General features: G+C 48.5%; 1 protein-coding gene across 16 annotated transcripts in view; it reads left to right on the forward strand.

Annotated features, from left to right (window-relative positions):
- The window catches only part of Dysf (dysferlin), a 201,704-nt gene that overhangs the window by 35,916 nt on the left and 140,026 nt on the right, over window positions 1-25,762 (forward strand). For 8 of the 16 annotated variants that reach the window (XM_029478331.1, XM_021164302.2, XM_021164299.2 and 5 more), the window contains exons 4-11: window positions 13,895-14,000; window positions 19,555-19,669; window positions 20,705-20,797; window positions 21,114-21,325; window positions 22,443-22,571; window positions 22,957-23,019; window positions 23,542-23,592; window positions 25,543-25,573. In XM_029478331.1, coding sequence (XP_029334191.1) covers window positions 13,895-14,000; window positions 19,555-19,669; window positions 20,705-20,797; window positions 21,114-21,325; window positions 22,443-22,571; window positions 22,957-23,019; window positions 23,542-23,592; window positions 25,543-25,573 — 800 coding nt within the window. The remainder of the gene's footprint in view (window positions 1-13,894; window positions 14,001-19,554; window positions 19,670-20,704; window positions 20,798-21,113; window positions 21,326-22,442; window positions 22,572-22,956; window positions 23,020-23,541; window positions 23,593-25,542; window positions 25,574-25,762) is intronic. The other 8 variants (XM_021164306.2, XM_021164310.2, XM_021164307.2 and 5 more) reach the window with 1 other exon arrangement.

Here is a 25,762-nt window from a genome sequence, read left to right on the forward strand (position 1 = left end):
ACTGCTCTTCCGAAGGTCCAGAGTTCAAATCCCAGCAACCACATGGTGGCTCACAACCATCTGTAACGAGATCTGGCGCCCTCTTCTGGAGTGTCTGAGGACAGCTACAGTGTACTTACATATAATAATAAATAAATCTTTAAAAAACAAAACAAAACAAAAAAACAGTTAGCTTAAATGAGGTGACCTTATTTAAAGCAGCCAGAGGGATAGGGTCCCTGCATGGTAATTCTGTAATGCCCTCGTGCTGTAATCTATGCTCACAACGAGCTTGTATAAGAGAAGAAGAAATGGCTCAGCAGGTAAGAGCACTGACTGCTCTTCCAGAGGTCCCAAGATCAATTCCCAGCAACCACATTGGTGGCTCACAACCATCTGCCATGCGATCTGATGCCCTCTTCTAGTGTGTCTGAAGACAGGGACAGTATGCCCACAAACATGAAATAAATAAAGGCTCAGCTGGGTAAGTGCTTGCTGTGCAGGCGCGAGGGCTGATTGGCTCTCCAGCACCCACGCGAAATTAAGCCCACACTAAGCTTACTCCCAGTTAGCTCTCTGCCTCCTGCTCGTTGACTGAGATGTGAGCTCTCAGCTTCTGCTCCAGCGCCATGCCTGCCTGCCTGCTACCACACTTCCCACCATGATGGTCATGGACTCTAACCCTCTGGAACCATAAGGCCCAGATTAAATACTTCTTTTTATACTTTTCCTTGGTCATGGTGGCTCTTCTGCAGTAGAAACATAACTAAGACAAGTTCAGTGAGTGTTTTTAAGAGGACCCCGCCTCAACACCCGCCAGCCACACAGTCTGGTGCCCAGTGGATGGTGACTGTTATTGTCTTGCTGTTCTGAGTCCTCTATTCTGACCCCTCTGCAAAGTCCTGCAGCCACACCCTGGGATTCCTGACAATCTTCTGTGAGCTCACCATTATCCTCTGATGGCCTTCTTCCAACCAGGTAGCTCTTACTCATAAGTGGGACTTCCCTCTCCCAGTCTCTCTCTCCTCTCTCACCTTTCTCCCTCTACAGATCCAGAGCCACTATCTGCATCTAGAAACCCCCAAGGCCTTCCGCATCCTGCATGACCTGCCTCCCTGCACCTCAGCTCACAAGTCTGTTGCTTTGTTCCCCTCTCTCTCCTCACCCCCTGTAGCCCAGGGAGGCCTGGAACTCCTGGTCTTGGGGCTTCTGTTTCCCAAATGTTGAGAATTCAGGTGTGCAGGGCCACACCCGGTTCTTTACTTCAGCTTAGTGTTTTAAATGTAGGCAGCTCCCAGCGATTAGTGGCTTCTTGTATCAGACAGACAGCTCAAGATTGTTACATTGTTTCAACCTTGGCTGTCTCTTAAACATCGGAACCCTGTCTCAGCCCTGTAAGAAAAAAATCTGCTGGCTACAACTCCTAACCAACAGGCTCCCTGCAACTGACCTGCTAGCAAGGAAAAAAATTCAGATTTCTCCAATGGGGTCTCACCAGGTACAGTAACCACTCCCAGGATGGGCTCCAGGCCCAGGAGTAGTTGGCCAACACAAAACAAACTTTATAATGTTCTTGTACAACTTGTGTCTCATTTAGCTTTTCTTTTTTCTTTTTTCTTTCTTTCTTTTTTTTTTTTTGAGACAAGGTTTCTCTGTGTACCAGGCTGCCTCCAACTCAGAAATCTGCCTGCCTCTGCCTTCCAAGTGCATGTGCCATCGCGCCCGGCTCATTTAGCTTTTTTTGGCTGTTTTTTTTTTTTCAGTCTTTTGCTTGTTTATTTTGATTTTTATGGTTTTGTGGGGGCGGGGGGTTGTATGTATTTCTTATTTGTTATTGTTGTTTTGGTTTGTCTGTATTTTTTAAGGGGAGAGAGAGAGAGAGAGAGAGAGAGAGAGAGAGAGAGAGAGAGAATGAGAAGGAAGGAAGGGACTTTAACTTCATTATTTGCAGCGAGTCCCTGTCTGGTACTGGGGGGCAGGGTGTGTGTGCGCTCAGGCTATTCTCCCGTTGGGACACTGGGATAATATAAGCTATGTGAGGCAAGGTTGTGCTGTAGGTGAATGACAGTGTGTCTGCCAAAAGCCCATGGATAGGAACACTGAGGAGGCTAACTATGGGGGCTATTGGCCATAGCAGAATGCACACAGATGCACATACATCAATCCCACAGCACATGAATGTGCTCTACATGCCTTGATATGTTTCTTATATAAATGCATACATGTTTTTTCATCAAAAAACAAGGAAATGGACCTCAGAGATAACATAGTGTGCGGCACAAGCATGAAGACTAAGTCCAGTCCCCAGGGCTCATGTAAAAGCTGGGTGTTGGTACATGTCTGTACTCCAGTGCTGGGCACAGGAGACAGGTGTGTATTATGGCCAGCCAGCCCAGCCTAATTGGTGAGTCCCAGGTCCTAGTGAGAAAGACACCACAAAAACCAAGGTGTTCTGAGGAATGTCAAACCTGTGTATTTATACATGTAAGAATAAGTTGGGCCTTCTATAGCTGATGGAAGGCATGGATGAAGTCCGAATTGTGCCGATTTTAACTTAAACTTTAAAACCTCCACAAAAGTGTGTATGTGTATATATGTGTGTGTGCATACTTGTATGTGGGTATACATGTGTGTGTTTGTGTGTGTGTGTGTCTGTGTGTGTATCTGTGTGTGTGTGTCTGTGTCTGTGGGTGTATATATACTCAAGCTCCATTACTAAGGAGGCATAGGGGAAAGTGACAATCTTCTCTCATTCATTCATTTCTTCCCTGTCTCCCATGGCATTTATCATTAGCAACTTGGTTTAGATTCTGCTCTATTCTTCTGAGCCTATGAAGTATGTTTTTACACACACACACACACACACACACACACACACACACACACACACACACACACACTGTTTTGTGTCACTCTCCATGTGTGTGTCACCCCACAGTATATCACATTTATTTTTCGTTGTCACGTGTTATTCTGACTTGCACGCATCTCTATTAAGCTCACCTTGCCATACAGTGAGAGATGATGCGCATGCTCTTTACTCGGAAATACGCTGCTGTGTGCTCCTGTCTCACCGTGCTCACCGTGCCCTTACTGGCTGTAGTTTCGGTTCCTTCCAATTTCTTGTTTCAAGTGATTATCCAATGAACAATTTTATTCTGATTCCAATGTTTTAATGTGTCAAAGTTTGTGTTTGTTTAGTGGGGGTGGTTTTGTTTTTATTTGTTTGCTTGCTTGCTTGTTTGTTTGTTTGCATTGGTCCCTGGAAGTGGGTGTATTGGAGTAAAGAGAATAAGCATATAAGATGTTTGGAGGGCTGGGGAACTGCTTGCTATTCTAACGTGAGGATAGATCCTGATGCCCAGAACCCATTAAAAAAGTCAGATGTTATGGCATACACCTAATCCTAGCCTAAGGAAGGTAGACATAGGTGGATGGATCTCTGGGTCCTGGTGGCTAGCCGGCTTAGCCTATTCAGGCAAATTTCAGGCCAGTAAGAGATTCTGTCATGAAAACCAAGGCAAAACCTCTCCCCAACTCACAGACATGCACACACATATATATATATATTGCGCAAAGAAGCTTGGAGATTCTTCCAAGTTGCTTTTCAAAAATAATTAAACTTGTGTCTAACAACATTGTAGAGCAGCGTGATGGTCAAGAGGAGATATAGTGTAGCTTGTGTTTCCTTGACTGATAGTTAAGAATCTTTCATGTGATTATTGTCCCCTCTGTAATTTATCCTTCCTGCCTGTCTGTCTGTCTGTCTGCCTGTCTCTATCTATCTATCTATCTATCTATCTATCTATCTATCTATCTACCTACCTATCATCTCTATTTCTCTTTTGAGACAGAGTGTAGCTATGTAGCCCAGGCTAGTCTCAAATTCATGATCCTCTTGCTTCACCTGAATGCTGGGATTGCAGACAACCATAGCCGATTTATTTATTTATTTATACAATGATTTTCTTTGTAGCCCAGGCTGGCCCTGACCTCTGTTATTCTTTGCCTCAGAAGTGGTGAGATCATGGAGTGATTGTCTACGTGAGCTTTTAGTTTCCTTGACCTCCTTCTCTGGCTTCATCCTAACTCTGCACACTTGGGCTCTTACTAGCAATCAGCACACTTGGTCCACTCAGAGCACAGAGAACCTTTTCCTCCGCTCTCAGTGGCTTAGCTCAGGGCATTCTCTTTCAGATCCGGGAATCCGTGAGGGTATTTTGGAAGGCCGAGCTTCAGGGTGCCATTGTAGAACTGGGAAGAACAGGCACAGTAGGGCCTCGGTTTTGCAGACTGTTTTCTGGACTCCCCAGGAGGCAGTTTGGGGCCCAAATTCTTACAGCTCACCATCCCATTGTTCTCCGTGGGCTCAAAAGTGCTGGGCACACCCTCATTTTCAAGGATTTTTAAAACTATATTTTGTCCTGGATTCTGTCCAGGACATCCCTGGATTTCAGGATACTATTTCTTTTGTCTTTCTCTGGACTGAAGTGGAAAACTATTTCGAGTTACCTCTGGACAACCTCTAGGGAGTCAAGTCCCGGAAGGAAGGCTGCTTGAGGCCAGGAGGGTTCAGGGGCTGGGGAAGGTCCTACCATCTCTCACTTCCTGTCTTTCCCTGCCAGGCATGCAAAGCTCAGGGCCCAGGAGGCTCAGATCAGGAGTGTTTCTTCTCTGGAGTGTGTGTGTGTGTGTGTGTGTGTGTGTGTGTGTGCACCCCAGGATGGACAGGGGCTCTGACTCATGATGACAGGATGCAACTGAGTCATTGGAGATTGAATTGTGATACACACACACACACACACACACACACACACATATGAAAAACTGGCCCATGGTGAATATTACAAGGTTAATTTCACGATTATAAAAAATAAAGAGAAGAAATGAGTACAGAGATGGCCCACCTGCCCTTTACTTCTGTTGATTCTAATTTTCTCTCACTATGTCTCCCTTCCTCTCTCTCTGTTCTCCTCCCATTTGAAGGTAAGCCATAACCATCACAGTTGTCTAGCCTGAATATCCCACGGCAGAGTTCTTAAGGTAGAGGCTATTTCTTTTCATAGCTGGGCACCATATTAACCTCAGTAGATATATTACATGGATGAACTTGATAGATAGACTCTATGCTTTAGAGCATCCTATTAACTGATCAAGAAATGCTTTTCCGAACAGTGCCCACCTCTCCCCCAGAACCAGATGCAGTCTAGAGTCCCAGGTCGAGTCATATTTCTTTAGCTTTCTAGTACTTTTTTTTTTAATTTTTGTTTGTTTGACTTTTTTTTCTTTTTTCTTTTTTTTAAGGACTTTCTTTCTATTTGTTTGTTTGTTTATTTATTTATTTATTTATTTATTTATTTATTTATTTATTTATTTATATGTAAGTACACTGCAGCTGTCCTCAGACACTCCAGAAGAGGGAGTCAGATCTCGTTAAGGATGGTTGTGAGCCACCATGTGGGTGCTAGGATTTGAACTCCTGACCTTCGGAAGAGCACTCGGGTGCTCTTATCCACTGAGCCACCTCACCAGCCCCTTGTTTGACTTTTTAATTGAGTCTCATTTGGCCCAGGATGGCCTCCAGCTTGCAGTGTCGCTGGGGTGACCTTGAGGCCCCAGTCTCCCTGCTTCCATCACCCAAGTGCTGTGGTATGTGCTGGCAAGGTCGGCTACCCTAGCCTTCTTTAATCCCACCGTCTTTATCTCTTGGAACAATTTATTTTTATTTGAAACATTTCTAATTAAAAAGATTCATATATTATATGTGTATGGGTGTTTGACTACATGTATATCTCTACCCATATCATACATGGGCCTGATGCCCACAGAGGTCAGAAGCGGGCATCAGGTCCCCTGGTACTGGCATTACTGATGGTTGTGTGGGTGCTGGGAATGAAGGCTGCTCTTTATTCTCCTTCCTTTGGAAACCATCGGATGCTTTCTCAGGATTAGATCACTGTATGCTGCTGAGGTGGTGTGTTTGTCTTAGGCTCTGGGGACAGGAGTGTCTCTCTGGGTATGTGACTCTCTGTGGCCTGGCCTGGTGCTGATTTCCCACTGGGTATTGCTGTGCATTCTTCCTCTTGGGGTTAAAGCCATGCTCTGGGCCCATGCACATGTGCTGCTCCTCAGAATGTCTCCCTCACCTAGCACCTGTGGTGTGTCTTCCCTGATCTGCCTTCCCAGGATGTGGCAAATGGTCTCCGGCACTCCTTTTGCTTACGGCTGACTGGCCTGAGGGGGCCTTCTTACCAACACCCCACTCTTGAAGTCACAGTGGGGTGCCAATTCTGAGGGACACACACAGATCTGTGAGCACACTGGGCTTTGTCGACCCGGGCTTTCCCTGGAGCTCACCCTGCCTCTGATCCTTTGTTTCCGTGTGTCTATCATGGAGGACATTCTGGAGGGAGGAGGAAGCCATTCTTTGACTAGGCTGTTTTGTTGAACTCCCACTGCTGGGCTACAGTCTCTCTGTGTCAGGGGTATATGTGTAAGTTGGAGGTTAATTTGGGGTATTAATCCTTAGGATTTTTCACCTTGTTCTTCAAGACAGGGGCCCCCTCATACTGGCTATGCTGGCTGTCCAGCAAGCTCTACCTCCCTGGCACTGGGGACACTATCATGCCTGGTTTCTTCTGTGGATACTAAGGATCAAACTCAGGTCCTCGTGCCCAGGCAGCACCGCTTTGCAAACTGAGCCATGCTCCCAGCCTATCCTGCATGGACTTCTGAGATTCATCCTTCTGAGATCCATCCCTTCAGAAGTCATAGGAGCCTCAGAGCCATTTAGTAAATGAGAATGTGCAGGGGACATCAAAAAAGCAAGCAGGGCAGGGAAAATGGAAGTGGAATTTACCCAGTTAGCAGTGCTTCAGGCCACACCCTGCCTGCTGGGGACCTTCCTTGCTGTCTCCAGGGACTGGCTACGCTGGGAGGGTCTGTTAGCTTGTTAGAGCATCAGAACACAGGAAAGCAGTGGGCAGGTGTGGCTTGTGCCTGCAGTACCAGCACTGAGGAGGCTGGCGTGGGCGGATCGTGAGTTCAGGGTCTGTTTGAGCTATGTAATAAAACCTTATCTCAAGTAAACAAAACAAAACGAAAATTATCAGAAAACAAAAGCATGATGAATATGGTTCAGAACTAAATGTTTTGCAGAGTTTTTGTATTTGCTTTGTTTTGAGTTGAATTAGATTAAATTAATAAGCTGTACCCTTCCCATGACTGACACGTTTGCGGGGTCTAGTGTGATATTTTGATCCAGTACTCTGACCTCACTGGGGCGATGAACAGTGCCCCCTCCTTATTGTGCCTGTGTATTTGGAGTTGTCAAGCCCCTCTCTTCTTGAGTCCTTCCTGTGGCCCCTCTCTTCTCAAGTCCCTCCTGTGCTATGGAGTTATTACATCCACGTGTGTTTAAGTACCTGTAATCCAGCCTGCCACTACCCTCTCCCCATCATACTACTAGTAATCACTCTTATACATTCCAGTCTCTTTTTTTCTAAGATGACCTTGAACTCCAAATGCCCCTGCCTGTACCTCCCAAGTGATGGGATTACAGGTCTGTACCACCATGTCTAGTTTCTATGGTGTTGGAGATCAAACTTAGGGCCACTAGCATGTGAGGCAAGCATGCTGCCCTCTGAGCCTATCTTCACAATCAATTTAAAAGATTATTTTAGATGTGTGGGCATTTTGCCTGTGTGTGTGTGTGTGTGTGTGTGTGTGTGTGCACTACCTGTGTACAAAGCCTATGGAGACAAAAAGAGGGTGCCACATCCCCTGGAACTGGAGTTATGAACAGTTGTTAACCATCATGTGGGTGCTAGGAAACCGAACCTAGGTCCTCTGCAGAAGCAGCAAGGGTTCTTAGCTGACGAGTCATCTCTCCAGCCTCCCACCATGATGGCTGAGCACCCACATATGAAAGGGAATAGTCATGATTTGTCTGCATCTATTTCAGTTAACATAGAACTCCCTAGGTGTATCTGTTTGGTGACATGATAGAATATTCATCTTCATGGCTGAGTAGCATTTCATTAATATAGCCAGAATGTTTATATGTATATATCACATTTAATTATGCATTCACCTATGGATGGGCAGCTAGGTGGATTGCATGCTTAGCTGTTGTAAACAAGTACAGGCAAGTGTGTCTTTTACACACTGGTATTTTTTTGGGATATATACCTGGAAATGTGATAGCTGGGTCCTACGACCGATCCGGTTTTAGATTCTTGAGGAACCTCCATATGGCTCTCCAAAAAAGCAGCCCTGATTTTTCATTCGGGTCTTGGCTTGGCATAGATGATTTCAGAGCTTTTATTGTCCAATCACCAAGATAGCCGTGAGCTTCCCTTTCCTTATGCAGGAGAAAGTATGATATAACCCTTGTATGGTTGTTTTAGCGCTTGACCAAGTCTTGAGAACTTTCTGTAGAAATATATTATTTTATGGCAGGATTTCATAGCACAGCTGTGCTGTGCTGTATCTATGCAGTCTTGGGTGGTGGATGGCTGGGTTGCTTTTGTGCTTTGTTCTCACAAACAGTGAATCAGTAAGACTCAATGTTTTTAAACAACATTGTTTCCATTTTTTCATATTTCATTAGCATAAACTTAGCGCCCCCTTCGCCCTCACACTGCTCAAGCCTGGCTTGGAGACTCCCACTCAGCATCTGTCTGACAGGACATTGACACTCGTGGGTGAATTAGGGAATCAACTCTTTCTTCCTTGGGGGAGATGTGTGTCTGTCAAGTCTCAGCTACTCTCCCTCCCCATGCCCATCTTGCCTTCTCTCTTCTGCTCCCATGTAACAGTGGTTCTGAAACAATGAAGCTAAGAGAACTGGCCAGAGGAGGAAGGCTGGAGGGCCTGTGGTGTAAAGGTGGGGCCAGGCCCACAGGGCCACTTCTGTCTGACTCCGAAGGCTCTGCCACACCCTGCTGGCTTCCACAGCCTTGGCCCTTGCAGGGTTCCAGGTCCCTCCTTGACTCACTGGAGTCTTGTTGATGCCACAGGGCACCTGTCAGACCACCGATTGGTGTCCATAGAACCTTGCTTAGCAGACACCTGGCCCTAGAGCTTTTATTTCGATGTCTGTCTTCAGACGGGACAGACCAGGGTTTGGGCTTTCGAGACTGGGTCCCTTGAATAAAGTTACAGGGAAATGGAATTTGGGGAGGGGCTTTAATGTCCTATTTCCTTTACAGATCGAAATGGATGAATTTGTGGTTTACTTCACAACTTGTGATGGAGCCTCAGACCTCATTAACCTCCATAAGTCTCAAGTCCCCTTCCCGCTGGGCTATGCTTCTACATCATTCACGCAGATGGGAGGCTCTGTCTCTCTGACTCTTCCAAGCTCGTCACCACAGCCTTCCCCTTGGGTCTTTGGACAGGTGGCCTCCAGCCCTTCTTCCTCAGGATATAGGGCAACCTGGTACTTTGGAGGGACTAGCCCTTGTTCCTCAGGGGGTACATTCAATGGCCCCCAAAGGGGTATCAGGGAGGAAATAGCAGTCACTCCTAGGCAGCTCTGGGGGGCAGCCGGAAGGGCTAGGGCTGGCAGAGGTGGAGCCGGCACTTCCTTCTGCATTTCCTGCCATTGTTCACCACCCCACTTCCTGGAATTCTCCCTGCTGTCTGGGAGAGCTTTGCCAGCGAGCCAGGCTCAGGTGGTCCACCTTTACCCTGGGCCTCTGGCTACGGCTCCTAAGACCAGCTTCAGCCACATTGAGCTATTGAGCTAGACTGCTGTTTGTTGTTACCTGTCTGCTGCTGGGCCTGGCCTTTCTGCTGCCAAGGCCAGAAGCCTCAACTGTAGACACTGTCTACATCTGCAGGCTCTCTGGGGCAGGTTGCTTGATCAAATCACTCTGGTCTGCTGCCAAGGATTCCCGTAAAGGACAGAGTGACTCTGATTTCTTATGTCACAGAGAATCTTGCTCTGAGGACACTCTGGTCACAATGCTGGGGACAAGTGCTATTCCCGTGATGGTCCTTAGGTCACACCTAACAAGAGCCCTTGTTTAGGAAGTCATAGCTCGAAGCTTCCTGTAGGACCTTTGTGGGACTTAAAAACCCTGTAATAACCTCCATTTACTCTTTCTTTAAAGAAATAAATGCCAAGCCAGGTGTGGCAATGCACCCCTTTAATCCCAGAACTCGGGAGGGAGAGGCAGTAGGATCTCTGTGAGTTCAAGGCCAGCTTGGTCTACAGGGTTGTGCAGTAAGACCCTGTCTCAAAAAAAAAAAAAAAAAGCCAAACCAAACAACCAAACCAACCAAACCCCCAAATAAAGAAATGTAAGAGGAGGGCTGAGGGATGGCTCAGTGATAAAAACGTGTCCTGTGTTAGTGTGAGGACCCAAGTTCAACTGAGCTTCTGTGATCCCAGTTTGTCTACAGGAACATGGGAGGGAGAGGCAGGAGATCCCCCCAGGAGTATAAAAGGCAGTTGGCATAGAGTATGGAACAGAAAAACAGTGAAGAGACCCTGCCTCAAATGAGGTAGGAGGTGAGAACCAACAACACAGCTGTCCTCTGCAACACACAGGCACACACACATGTTCACACCCACAAACATGTATATACATACACACAAACATGCATACACATCAACATAAACACACACACACATACACCCACATACACACAAACATGCACACACAAATACACATGCAAACATACTTACACAACCATACAAACACACACACATACATACGTATACAAACATATAAACACACACACAGTGTTTGTATTTCTAGCAAGGGAAATTGTAAGGTGACTGAGAACCTGCCTGCCTCAGAGGGTATAAACACATGTGTTTCATTGCCAGAGAGTTTAATAATTATTTATCACATAGGTTTACAAGTTGTTTGCTTACTTTTAATTCACTTGCTTCGTGTATATGTGGGAAGGATGAGCATGCACATGTGTGCTCTCCTGTGTGGAATGTGGAAGTCCACCGTGATATCATTCTCAGGAGGAACACTGGATTTTAACAAGTTTAAGTGCACAGTTCTGTGCAACCTTTGCACCCTATAGACCTCTTTCATCTTCCAAGCAGAAAACCTGAACCCATTAAATACAATTTTCTTCTTTCCTTCCCAACAGCTCCTGACAACCACCATTCTATTTTCTGTGCTTGTGAATCTGACTAGGGGCTTTGTACAAGAAGGATCAAATGGCATTTGCCCTTCTGTGTCTTCAGTCTAATTCTTCTTTATTATTTATGGACAGTCCTGGGGACTGAGCCTTGTAAATGCAAGGCAAGTGCTCTACTGTGGAGCTGCTGTCCAGCTGTGCCAAGACTTGTCCCAGGAGAAGTGTCACAAATTCCTGAATGCTGACTAACAATCCATGTACATGCACATTTCATCTTGTTTGTCCATCTACCTACCTGGTCTGGTTGCTCTTATTATTTATTTATTTATTTTAAAATTTAATTTCTTGTTTTATATGTTATGTAAATTGTGCTTGCATTCAAAATACCACTTGCATACCTTGGCCCTCGGAGGCCAGAAGAGGACATTGGAACCTCTGGAGTTGTAGTTACAGACAGTTGTAAACTTCCATGTGGGTGCTTGGAATCGAATTCGGGTCTCCCAGTAGAGCAACCAGAGCTCTTAATTCCTGAGCTATCTCTAGCTCCACCCCTACTCCACTGTCTTTAACCTTTTTTTTTTTTTTTTGGTTTTTAGAGACAGGATTTCTCTGTATAGCCCTGGCTGTCCTGGAACTCACTTTGTAGACCAGGCTTGCCTCTGCCTCCCGAGTGCTCGTGTCTTTAACCTTTCAAAGACCACGTCTTGTGTCTCAACTTCATTATGTAACTGAGTATAACCTTGAACTCCTGATCCTCCTGCACTCTGATTACTGGGGTTATAAGTATGAACAACCTTGCCTGGCTTATATGATGCTAGGGATGAAACCCAGGGCTTTGAGCATGCTAGGCAGGTACTCTGCCAGTGGACACGGAGCGGGTCTCATTTTCTGATGTTTGAGGGTTTGCTGCTTGAATGTGTTGTATAGATGTCTGGAGTCAGAAGTGGGGCTAGAGATTGGGTTGCCTGTCTACGTTTAATGTTCCGTAGCATCCCCCTCCGTTCTCAGCAGCAGCATGCTGCTCACATTGCATCCGCAGTCAGGAAGCAGAGAGACATCAATGATGGTGCTCAGCTCACTTTTTCCTTTTTGTGCAGCAGGACCCCAACCCTTATAGTGGCGCTCCCCCTCTCAGTTAACTCAGTCTAGAAATGTCCTCACAGATCTATTCAGAAGTATGTCTACTGGATGACTCTGAATGCTGTCAAGTTGACAATCAACACTAACCGTTGCAAGTCCATCCCTGCCAACCTGACGCCTACACATATCCCTTTTAAGACAGAGCCTTCTACCTTGTCCCTATAGGCTCAGGATCTTCTCATAATGCATTCAGCACGACTTCAGAAGTCCACATAGTTTTTAGCACCATCCTAATGGAGATGAGATGGTGTCTTACTGGAGTAGCGTTTGTAAACCTAGCTCATTAGGTCAAGATTCAAATTTCACTCCATGGGTCTATTTAAACCCATACACACACTACTGTTACAGAGACCAGGACAAGGATGGTCTCTGATACTGGGCTAGCTTTATTCATTAGGAGAAATAAGAAAAAGCAATGCCAAATGTGTCCCCATAGCTGTCCCCAGGACCGATGAGGATTTGTGCTCTGATGGCTATCCGTAGTTTGGCTCCCAGGGAGCAAGCAGAGGCTGAAGCAGACTCCGATGACAGGTTTTAGGTGACACAGGCCACTTGCTGCCACCGCAGAGGCACAGAGTGAATCGTATGTGGTTAAGGACCCACAGAATAGGACTTATTCCTCTAGATCCTTTGAAAGGCCTTCCTCGGCCAGCCAGCCAGTGGGCCACTTTCCCAAGACCTCGTCTCTTGTCGGTGACAAGTGTGGTCTCATGTATGTGTGCTGGACGTCTGGTGAAGGGGTCTGTCTCCTAGACCAACACCTGTTTTTTCCCTGGGTATGAAGACAGAAAGGTGTCTTGCTTCTGATTTGTTAATTGGGGCTGTGCTTCCTGGGAAACTGGTGTAGACAGTCTGTGTGGTGGGTTCAGCCAGCTGAGGCATGGGGGCATCAAAGGTGTGAACTGGGAAAACTGCCTCTGTCCCCTGGTGATGCTAGCCTGGTTCATTAAGATCTGATGGCAGCACTAGGGGTGTGGCTCAGTTGAGAGAGTGCTTTGCAAAGCATTCGTAAGCCCTGGACCTGATCTCCAGCACTGTATAAACAGGGTGTGATGGGGAACACCTGCAATCCCAGCACTTGGGAGATAAAGGCAGGAGAGTCAGAAGTTCAGAATCATCTTCAGCTACATAGCCAGTTTGAGGTCAGCCTGGGCTACATGTGATCCTGTCTCTAAGTAAGCAAGTAAACAAATAAGTAAATAAGTAAATAAATAATCTGTCTGATGAGAATCTGCCCCTACCCAGGGCAACAGCATGGCTAGGCTTCTAAGGTCAGACAGAAAGAGGTTAAGGTTGAGTTTGGGGAAGGGAAGGGCAGGCATCTCTGATCTCTCTCTTCTCCTTAAGATGGTACCATGGGAACTATCTTACATGGGTACATACTACAATGGGAACTATCTTACATGGGTATATGCTACCAAGGGACTATCTCACACGAGTACATGTTACTATGGGATCCATCTTACATGGGTACATGCTATCATGAGAGCATCTCACATGGGTACATGTTACCATGAGAACCATCTTACCTACTACATGGCATTCATGGTACTATGGGTACAGAGAAACCTTAAAGGGCTCTGAAGGAACTGGGCGTTGGAGGAGGTAAGAGACGAGCCAGGCACATAAGGCTGGTTCTCACCCTTGGACTTTTTTGTCTTCCCAGGTTCCTGGGGGAAGCCAAGATCCCACTCCAGGAGGTCCTTGCCACCCCCAGCCTCTCTGCCAGCTTCAACGCACCTCTGCTGGACTCCAAGCAGCAACCCACGGGGGTAAATGTCTGCATGTCTCTGTTCATAGCCAGCTTTTGTTTGGGGCTCTGTGTCTTATGCCAGAGGCCAGCTCCTGGGAGCCAAGCCTGGCTTTCCTTGGCTATAGGTTAGGGTGCTAGAAAAGATACATGATTGGGACCTGCAAGGCTCAATGAGGCCTGCCACACCTCTACTTGGCTACTTCTGAGTCTAGCCCACTTGGTCACCTCCTGTCCTGTGTTCTAGTCAGCCTTGAGTGGCTTCCTTAGCCTGCCTGGCAGACTGCCCTTCTTCATTACCAGCTCCATTCTCCAGATATGGAATATCTGAGTCATCTGGGTCACAGGTCACCAGGGGAGGGAGGCAGACAACTCTCCCATGCCCACCTGGGGCCAGTCAAGACCCCTTCCTTTTCCTCTCTCGTTGGTCTAGCCCATCCCCCAGCTTCCCCATTCTCTCCTAGTCTGCACAAACCATTCCCAGTCCTCCTTGCTGGCCTCCTGTTATTTTTAGTGGTCTAAATATACCCTTCAGGGTTCTTTCTTCCTGTTCACTAGGATTCTGGGTCTGTCTACATGACAGGATGCCACTGCTGAACCTGACATACTTCTTCCCAGTGAAGCCTGCAGGGTTGTGGGCTGTCAGTCCTCATAGACAGGCTGTGCGTGCGTGCATGTGTGTGTGTGTGTGTGTGTGCGCGCGCGCGTGTGTGCGTTCATGCGTGTGTGCACGTGTGCATGCATGTATGTATGTATTTGAGCCTTTGACTGGTTAGGAAAGTCAAGTTGGGACTAATTTGGGCTAGGCTGAATGAGACCATACTGGGTTCTTACTGGGAAAAGAGAGCCGCTGGGGTTGCTTCCATGCAGTGTTTTCTGAAACGGTCTCAGTCACCTCCGGTGTCACCTGTTGCCTCCTCTTTGAGCTCTGCAGTCAGCTACATTAGTCTAGGAAGCCTCCAGTGGCATTTGAAGCTGACTCTTCTTGGACCCTGAGGAGACTCCTAGCTGTCTCTGCAGCCTGGTGCACCGAGCAGCTAGAGATATCAAGGTTTCTGTCAAGAGCAGCCCTTGGAGTCAAGAGACCTGTCTGGTGCTTTCCTGTTACCCTCCAGGTTGAAGCAGCTTCCTCCCTGTAGCCTTCAACCAAAGGCTCTTACTTCCCTGCCAAGATCTCTGCTCCTTTACTCCAACCTAAGACACTGATGTTTTCCACACTTCCTCCCTCCAAACTCACTGTGCCCTGGGATGGAACCTTTCAGCCTGGTTTCTGCAAACTTCATACCGGGCTGAGGAAGGCTGGAAATGATCTGCAGTCCCTGCCCTTGGCCTGGCTTTCATATTCTGTTTGCACTTCATGCTCACAAGCTGAGAACCTGCAGCCTCCTCTCCATTGCCCCGAGACCCCAGGCTGCCCGTGGAGCCTGACCATCCTTCACAATGACTCTAAGTTGAATACATGAGAGCCAGGATGTGGTGAATGGGAGAGAAGGGCTGGGCCCTGCTCAGTGAGCCACCTGCTAAGTCTGCACAGAGGTGGGGAGAGGCATGAGTGGCAGGGAGAGGTTAGCAGCTCACCTTGCGGCCTGGAATGCAGTCCTCACTCCCTGGAGAAGGTCCTGGAGCAGATTTCCATCTCTCTTACTTGTATCCCCCTGCAGTTCCGGTACAGCACAGGCAGGTGGGAAGAACCTCTGAGCTGGGGGTTCCTGCTAGGACCTGTGCTGCTGGGCAGAAGCCTTTTGCTTCTGGGGGACATCCCCAGTGTCCCTAGCACTTTTAGCCTCCACCAGGTACACAATATCTTTTTTTTTTTTAAAGTGAGTGCTTAAATTAATGGAAGAGTGGACATGCAAAATACACCAGGCAGGGTTATCATTCTCTGTTGTCAGATGTGAGTTGGGCTGGACTGGCCCAAGCAGGCATCCCTCCCAGGGCATGGCTCCAAGGGTCCTTGATTTAATTCTTCGCTGCTGTCATCTTTAAGTTCTAGACAACATTGTAATAAATGCCTTTATATTCCATTTTGCACCAGGTCTGACCCTGGAAGTACTGTGATGGGTATAAGCGTTGTTTGGCTCCACTGAGTTCAGATCCTGTGGCAAAAGCAGAGGCAATCCTCCCCCACCACCAGGGGGTCCCTGTGTAGCCAGGGTCTCTCTGTGTAGCCCTGGCTGTCCTGGAACTCAATATGTAGATCAGGCTGGCCTCAAACTCAAAGAGATCTGCCTGCCTCTGCCTCCCTAGTACTGGGCTTAAAGGTGTGCATCACCACCTTGGCAGACTCAAATCTTTTATTTTGAAATGGTTTAAGTGTAGAAGCAGGGCTGGAGAGCTGCCCCAGTCAGCTTGCCTTGCAATCCCGAGGTCCTGAGTTTCAATCCCCAAAACAAATCTGAATGAGATAGGTGTGGTGGGACAGTAATCTCAGCATGGGGAAGGTGGAGCCAGGTGGATCCCTGGAGCTCACTGAGCAGTTAGCTGAGCCTAATGGGTGAACCCCAGGCAAATGAGAGAAACAAGATTGATGGATCCTGAGGCCTGATACCTTAGAATGACTTTGACCTACACACACACACACATACACACCCCACACTCACACACACACACACACCATACACTCACACTCACACACACACACACACACACACACACACACTCACACCCCACAACTACCATCACCACCACCACCACCACCACCAAAGAAGCTGGTTTGATGGTTTATACCTGTAATTCCAGCACTGGGGAGCCTGAAGCAGGATAACTCTATGAATTGGAGGCTAGCCTAGAAGACTTAGTGAAACCAAGGCCAGCACAGAATACAGAGGAACATAGTGAGAGATTCTGTCAGAGAGTGGGAGAGAGAACCTTCTCAGAGTAGTCCAAACCACTCTGTGTCCTGAGACCACGTCACCACCGCCTAGCCATCTCCCTGGATGCCGGAGTGTGTATTTTGAGTGAAAGGCCTTCTCCGTAGCATCTCTTTCAAAGAGATGAAAGCGATATCGAGGTAGAGCTCATCTGACTCACAGACCTCCTGGAGGCTTTTCAGTTGTGTGTGTTGTTCTTATGTGTGTGCACACAGCAATGGAGGCCAAAGGTTGAGGTCCTTCACCCTCTATCTGATCTTTCGAGTCAGGGTCTCTGGCTGAATCTGGAGATCATGGATGTGGCTGGAGGACGAATGGGCTTCAGGGGTCTGTTGCCTCCACCCCACCGATGCAGTGGTAATATGGGCGTGTGCACCAGACCTGCTTTACGTGACGCTGGGGTTGAACCCAGGGTTTCATGCATGTTATTGGGACCTGGACCTTACTTAGTCTTCTGGAAGACCAGCAAGGGCTCTTAACCTCTGAGCCATTTTCCCCAGCTCCTTACTGTCCCTTCGATGTGTTTCTGTAGTTTATTGAGACTTTCCTGGAACAAAAAGATAGTCTAGGATTATCTTGTACAATTACTTATTTCTCCAAAGAGCCCCAGTGGTTCATCAGTCATAGGAAGGAGGGCACTGGGGTCTACCTATTAATATCACGTGGCGACACCTGGTGGTAGCTTCTAACCATGCAGGGCCAGTTACATCCAAGCCTTGAATGTGGTATTAAAGGGGTGCTGGGGTCGCCTCTGGGTTCCTTCCTCAGTGTTCTGAGCCTGAATTGTTGCCGGCGCTGCCTTTGTTAGTCTGTTTTCCCTCCTTGGTCCCCAGTCTGGAGGATGCAAGCCTGAGATACAGTGGTAGCTGGCATCTTCTCAACCGCAGGGCAGGGTTTGCCTCGGGAGTCTGGGAGTCCTCCTTACTCCCGATGTCTCTGCTATTATGGCCACTATTCCCTGCTAGGCTGCTCAGATGAAGATTACGGTGGCAAACATTTGTAAAGGATTTGCCAAAATTGTGGAAAATGCTTTCTGTCTAATACGGAGCTAACGACTTGTTTAAAAGATGGAGGTGGAGGGGCTGGAAAGATGGCCAAGTGGTTAAGAGCACTGTCTGCTCTTCCAGGGAACCTAGGTTTGATTCCCACTACTGACATGGCAACTCACAACTATCAGTAACTCCAGTCCCAGTGTGAGCACTGAACACTCAGAGTGCACAGACATACACACAGGCAAAACAGCTATATATATAAAATAAATAAAAAAAAAAGGAGCAACAAAGGAGACAACCGAGAAGAGCAGCTGGTTTCCATGGACACCACTGACCCCAGCATGCTCACTTTCCCCAGCTTTGCTTGGGACCTGCAGGGTCTTGGTCTTGTGTTGGAAGCTCGGTTCCCACTGTGGCACTGAGAGGTGTGTGTGTGTGTGTGTGTGTGTACCTTTCTTAGGAAGATAGAGGAGATTATATCCACATAGAAGAACGGAAGGACACTGACAACTTCTGTTGCGTTATTTTCCCTCCTAGAGTTGTCTTAGTTCCTTTTTCTGGTGCTGATAAAAGACTCTGACAAAAGCAATTGGAATGGCGCCGCCCACTTCAATGGTGCATCTTTGCACCTGAATCAACCTAATCAGCAGAGTCCCTCTCAGACACGCCCTGAGTGGCAATAGCCACTCCCAGGAGTGCTTAAGGCTTGTCTCCTAGGTGATGTCGAACTCAGAAATCCGCCTGCCTCTGCCTCCGGAGTGCTGGGATTAAAGGCGTGAGCCACCACGCCTGGCGGTTTTGTACGTTCTTAAGTGGAGCACTTATTATTTGTATCTGGGGTGGGTCGTAGGTGAGAGATAAGTTCTTGTATATACAGGCTGTGCTTGAACTCCTTATATAGCCGAGGATGACCCTGAACTCCCGGGCTCTCCAGCTCCACCTCCCAAGTCCAGGTACTGCAGGTGTCTAACCACCACACCCTGCTTTTACTTGGGCTTTCCCAAAAAGTTTTCCTTTGACCCTGGGAGAGACTCTGACGGATCTCTGGTGGACTCAAACTGCCAGGGTGGAGTCCTGTGAGTGTCTGGCTTCCCTTGGACTCAGATCCACCTCTTGCTATGGAAAGTGGAGTTGCCAGGGAGGAGGTGAAGTGTGACCCCAGGTAGCCTTCCCTGCCCACATGAAAAGTGTGGCCACTGTCTCTCCTCTTGTCTGAAGACATGGTAATGGCAGGGCTTCCAGGAGGGGGGAGGGGAAGAAGGTGAGTGGCCCCCGTGGGCTTCTTAAGTGTAAATTACAGCTAGAGGAGAACCAAGCTGAACTGTCTGCATGGGGTGGGGCTTGGTGAGCAGAAAAGTGAGGGACGTCTTCCAAGAACTAGACAAATCCTGTAGGAGAGGTGGCATCCTTCATCCAATGTCAGCCTCATGAGACCTGTTGCCCTGGTGACCTTCTTTAACAGGCTGGAAACAGCTTGAGTGAGGTTACACAACTTGTCCAATGTCACACAGCTCCTGAATGGGGACACCCACCCCAAGACGATGCATGGGAACCTGCCTGGCTATGCTTACAGGTTCCTGGGTGGCTTCACTACAGCTTCCTGACCCAGTCAGAGCCAATGGGCTTGGAGAGGGATGGGAGACTAGAGAGGACACCAGAGGGAGGGTGTCGTTTCTCCTTTATACTTAACCTGTTACCGACTCATCTCTTCTAGGCCTCTCTGGTCCTGCAGGTGTCCTACACGCCACCCCCAGGAGCTGTGCCCCTGTTCCCACCGCCTGCTTCTCTAGCACCCTCCCCAACACTGCCTGACATGGATCTGGTGCCTGGTGAGGAACCCACCCACCATTTCATAGGGCATGGTCCCTGGAAGGTGGCCAGCACCGAGACAGGTTGTGGGTGGGTAGGAAAGGAGAGGTGGAGATGGCTCCCATTAGGCTCCCCAAATCTCAGATGTCTGGGAAGGGCGGGGTCCAACCTGTACTCTCCATTCCCTAGCTCTGGAGACTAGGGTGAGACCTGAGGCTTGGTGCTTCCCTAAGCGGTGATACAATGTTACAAAAGAGCTACTCACCCCACCCCACCTCCAACCCCTGAAAAGAATTTTGAGCCAAAGTTAGGGAACGGGAGTTTATATCTTGTCTTTGATACTGAGTAGCTGTGTGGCTTTGGGATGGTCGTTCTGGGCACAGGGATGATCATACATGAAGTGAGCAGACAGGCTAAGTAGGCTATGTCCTGTGCCTGCTTTAAGCTTCTGCTAGGCTTGCCAAGTAAAGATGCAGGCCAAGGAGGCTGATTTGCTGGTGGTGCTTGGGAAAGTTGGCCTGACCACTAGGCAGTGTGGGTAGAAAGCAGCTGAGACCGGGCAGCTCATTTGCTTAGGGGAAGATTCTAGAGTTTATCTTCTGGTGAAGGAGGTGTGGTGGGGGCGGGGTGGGTGGGTGGAGAAGCAAGTTATAAAATCCTGAGAAGGCTTTGCCCTCCCTGGGTACGCCTGTCTTGTTGGCCAGCTCTGTGTGGGTTTCTGTGGAGAGGGAGGATGAGGGAAGTTTCGTTGGCTTAGCACATCCAGACCTGGGAATCCTGAGCTGGGGAGACATAGCTAAGCTATAGGCTCAGGGAGGAAAGGGGGTGCTGGGGAGGGCAGGTGGGTAGATGTCCCCAGATGCTCTGGGCTTGATCAACAAAAGGAGGCTCCCAGCTCTGCCTGGTTGGGCAAGGGACCGTCACCTCTGAGCATGGTACCCAGGCTGAGTGGATAAGCTTATGAGAGGTGAGGGTGGGCCTGGGGAAGGTGGGCCTCTCTCATCCCAGCTCCCTCCCAACCTTCCCCTCTTGGGCTACGCCCTGATGCATGCCAGGTGGGGGACAGAGCCGGGCCGAGACTTGGTCCCTGCTCAGTGACAGCACCATGGACACGAGATACTCTGGGAAGAAGTGGCCGGTCCCCACGGGTGAGACGCAGCCAGACCCTACCACCTGTAACTGTCTCACCTGGCAAGGTGGCCAGAAGGGCCTGTCTGTTAGGGCTGGGGTGGGTGGGTCAGGGCCATCCTCCTTCTTCTTCTTGCTGACTAACTGACTACTTATTGACTGTTTTCCAGGGCCAGCTGTGGCAGCTGCCCTTCTTTGATTTCATCCATCTTGGGTATGGGTGGGCTTAGGGTGTGGTATTGAAGCATGCACGCTCTTTGGTCTTCCCCCTGTTGGACTGAGACCTCAGGGCAGGACCAAAGGTGCACAGTGCTCAAGAGGGACCTGTGCCCACAGACACAGGAGGGGAGGAAGACACCGAGGACCAGGGCCTGACTGGAGATGAAGCTGAGCCGTTCCTGGATCAGAGTGCTGCTGTGGGCCCAGGGGGACCGACCACACCCAGGAAGCCACCTTCCCACCCTCCTCCCCACTATCCAGGGGCGAAAAGAAAAAGAAGCTCTGCCCCGCCTAGAAAGCTGCTGTCAGACAAGCCACAGGACTTCCAGGTGATAGTGGAGGGACTGTCTCTATAATTCATCAGCAATCACTAGTGTTCTGTGTCTGGCTGGGTTGTCTAGCCTCAGGACAATGCGCTGGCGTTCCGGAGGCCTCCCATGAAGGAGTTAGGCTGTCCTGGACCCTGACAGCTGAATTGAAAGTTTGTGTTTTGGGAGCTCACAGCATGCCTCTGCCCAGTCCCAAGGAGTTGGATAAAAGATCAGCCTAGCCTACATCTCCTTTGTTGTGGTAACTGGCCTTTGTCCTAGGACCAGCTCCTTGCTCTTTAGGGTCCGCATGCCCCAGCAGGTCCTCCAACAGCAGCAGCGGAGTCCTCTGAACTTTTCCAAAAATCAGTGACTGTTTAATTATTTATTGAGTGTGTTAGCATGGAGTGAACAAATGCCACTGTGAGAGATCACTGTGTGAAGGACAGAGGAAAACTTGTGAGAGTTGGTTCTTTTTTTTTCCACCGTGTAGATCCTGGGGTGTAAACTCAGACTATCGAACTCGGCAGCAAGTGCCTTTTCCCACAGAGTCACCTTGCTGGCCTATTGTTTAAAAACTTTAAAATTACATTTATATTCATATGCGATGTTTCTGTGTGTATGCACATGTGTGTGCCACAACTCTGGAATTTTCTAGATGCAAAGGAAAGCTTGGTGGGAAGTGTGGATTTTTTTGTTTTGTTTTGTTTTGTTTTGTTTTGTTTTGTTTTGTTTTGTTTTGTTTTGAGACAGGATTTCTCTGTGTAGCCCTGGCTGTCCTGGAACTCACTCTGTAGACCAGGCTGGCCTCGAACTCAGAAGTCCACTTGCCTCTGTCTCCCGAGTGTTGGGATTAAAGGCATGTGCAACCACGCCCGGCATGTGGATGTTTTTATAGTGCTCTTTCTAGAATCTTTGTATAGCTCTCCCTAAAGTTGTCAGTGAGCTGGTCTTGGGGTTTCTGAGTGCTGGAACTCACTCTGTAGACTAGGCTAGCCTCGAACTCAGAAATCTACTTGCCTCTGCCTCCTGAGTGCTGGACTGTGCCACCACTGCCCGACTGGGTTTCTGAGTCTTGGAGCCAGCAAGTGGTCTCTTTTCTCTCTCTCATTTGCTTATCCCTTCTCCTGGCTTTCAGATCAGAGTCCAGGTGATAGAGGGGCGTCAGCTGCCTGGGGTGAATATTAAGCCTGTGGTCAAGGTCACAGCTGCTGGGCAGACCAAGCGGACTCGGATTCAGAAGGGAAATAGCCCGCTCTTCAATGAGGTGAGTGACCTCAGGCATCAGGCAGAACATTGACAGCCCGTGAGAATGGTTCTCAGGAGAACAAATACCATGGCATTCATCCAAGGATGTGCTCCTGGGGCACCAACTTGGTGTGTGAGAGCCAAGACCAGTGTAGATGATCAGAGAACATGGAGAGCTCCCCTCCCCACAATCTCAGGATCCTTGTCCTTGAAATGCTAACCTCTGCAAGGAAGAGATGGGACAGCCCAGCTTGTGAGAGTCCTAGACTTTGGCACTGGGCAGCTGAGCTCCACCAGCCTCCTCAACTCAGGCTCCAACACTGGTGGGTGGCCACACCCCTCCACCTAGCCTGAGCATCAGAGACACTGATTATCCATTCCTCTTCTCTGTTCTGGACCAACAGACTCTTTTCTTCAACGTATTTGACTCTCCCTTGGAGCTGTTTGATGAGCCCATCTTCATCACGGTAGGTCTCAGATGTTCTCCGTGGCTGGTGGGTACGAATGCTAACCGGCAACAGTAGGATGTGATCGCCAGAGACATGTCTGTCATTGTGTCTGAAAGCCCGTGTATGTGTCTGGGAGAGAGAGGTGGGTTGAAGCTTGACTCTGGGTGATTGAAGGACTCACAAAACCTCTGCCAGTGGCAGGAAAATGCCCAGGTGCCCAGGTGCCTGGTTTTAGGTTGCTTTCTCTGTCTATGCTGTGGCTTCAGATTCCGCCCTGCTGCTGAGGATGGGTGTGCACTAGATGTGTGGGTCCCACCTCTGCTGTGTGCCCACATGATTCTGCACATGCTGTGTGATTTCCCTGTGCCGTTGTCCCCTTATTTGTGAGGTGGGGACCATGTTGGCATCTATTCACAGGGGTTTGCGAAGTGAAACATTGCTTAGTAGCATCTCTGGAATGGAGACAGTGCCAGCTGCTGGCTGTTGTCGTCTGGGAGGGACCTGGCCAGAGCCGCACTCTCACGGGATCTTTCCTTTCAGGTGGTGGACTCACGCTCCCTTAGGACAGATGCCCTCCTTGGCGAGTTCCGGGTAATTGTTTGTCTACTTGGAAGTAGTTAGTTTGGACTTCCCCCTCAGGGGCAGGCTGTGCTGGAAAACCTAGTTTCAGACCACCTCCCTAAAAACTCCGTAAAATCTCCCAACTCAGGAAACCTCTCACCAAAGGTAGAACTATAAAGCACTTATTATCTACCGGAGACAGAATTCTTATCTTACAGTTCAGGCTGACCTCAAATTTACGATGATCCTGCTGTCTCAGCCCCCTGCATGCTGGAAGTACCGTGGGCTGGGCTCATGTCTGGGCTCACTTTTACTATTGAGTTTGCCAGGAGGGGATGTGTGTCATAGGCAATCTCTGGGACTAGACAGGCAGAAGGAAGCCAAAGTGGGTGGGGCACGCATTTCCTATCACATGCTTGTAGTTAGGGCAGAGGCTGGAGAGCAAGCATCTCAACCCGCAACCCCCAACCCAGGCACAGAGTCGCTCCTGGGTTCCTGTGGTCATCTATGTGAGTTAGTTTTCTTTATTCAGAGGAAAAAAGCCTCAAAACTTTGGCCTCTATGACATGTTGTTTGGCATCCTGGAGCTTGGAACCCCCCAAGGTCAGACTCCTACATCTCTGGTTTTCTTCCATAACCACCTTTTGGAGGTGGAGCCTGGGTCCTTGAATGGTACCCCACAGCTTCATGCTTACGGCTCAACAAGCTGGAGAAAGTTCTTATACTTTTCCATTTTCCTGAGGTAGGGGTATGACAGAAAGAGGGAGTAGACTTACCCTTGTCTCCACCAGAGTGAATTAACACTCCCCATTTTAAGTTTCCCTCTGTCCCTGCACCCTGGAACAGAAGCAGCCCTCACTCATTTTTGGCTATCTTGTGTGACTTGGTTACTTTCTATTGCTGTGATAAGACAGTGTGACCAAGGCAACCTGTATAAGAAAGCATTTCTTTTGGGGCTCACGGTTCCAGAGGGTTGCTTCATGACCATCATGGCGGGGAGCATGGCAGCAGGCAGGCAGGCAGGGNGATGGAGCAGTAGCTGAGAGCTTACATCCGACTCATGAGCATGAGGCGGAGAGAGCTAACGGGGATGGCCTGAGCTTTTGAAACCTCAAATTCCACCCCAGTGACACACCTCCTTCAACAAAGCCACGCCTTCCCAAGCAATCCCACAAACTGTGGACCAAAGTATTCAAATATCTGCACCTGAGGGGCTGTTCTCATTCAAACCACCACATGATATGAGATGGTGCTCTGCCCCCTGACCCAGTCTTCTCTGTGGGTCTGGAGTGGAGTTCTCATATGCACTCGGGAGAGGGGCTTTCACCTGTTTACTTTACCTGGTGGCCAGAAGTGGGCAATGGGTTGTCCACTTCTAAATTACTGAGTCCTGGAGACTACTCCAGGGTGGATTTAACAGATCTCTACATACTGTAAACTTGGGGATAGAGAGATGGCTCGGTGGTTAAGAACACTTGCTGATCTTGCAGAAGATCTGGGTTTAGTTTCCAGCATCTACATGGCCGCGTACAGCTGTCTATAGTGCCAGTTCCAGGGGATCTGAGACTTTATTTTGAGCTCCACAGGCACAAGGCACATATGTGGGGCACAGGCATACATATAAGCAAAACATTTATGCTCATATAAGAAAAGCAAATAAATCTTTAAAAAAATATTAAGTGGTGTTATGTGGCTATCCATTCAGCTACTTGGTAGATTTCTTAGTCCCATAAAGATTTATTTTTATTTTATGTATATGGGTGTTTTACCTATATGTAGTCTGTACTTGTTGATATGTATGTTTTGTTTTGCTTTCTTATTTATTTATTCATTTATTTTAGCAGTTGAAGAAAGGTGTTTATCGGGAGTAAGGGAACACACACATACAACAGGCACAAAAGAAAATAACCCTCTGCAGAGTAGAGGAGGGTCTCGGAAAGCCAAATGTCCTTTGTTTACTGTGTCTCCTCTTTGTTTCAGATGGATGTGGGCACCGTGTACAGAGAGCCCCGTGAGTTCTTGTTCCCTTGGCCAAGTCCTGATGTTCTAGAAGCTTCTTGGAGGCGTTCATTTTTGGGGGGGGGCTCCTTTTTTTCTTCTTGATGCTTTAGAACTTGGAGGTGGGGTCTGTGCTTGGAAGGGAAGGCGGGGCTTTCTCTCCCATGCAAAGCAAGCCCCCAGGCATGTCTGTCCTCAGGCT

Source organism: Mus caroli, chromosome 6 (genome assembly GCF_900094665.2).
Source record: "Mus caroli chromosome 6, CAROLI_EIJ_v1.1, whole genome shotgun sequence".
Taxonomy (NCBI): domain Eukaryota; kingdom Metazoa; phylum Chordata; class Mammalia; order Rodentia; family Muridae; genus Mus; species Mus caroli.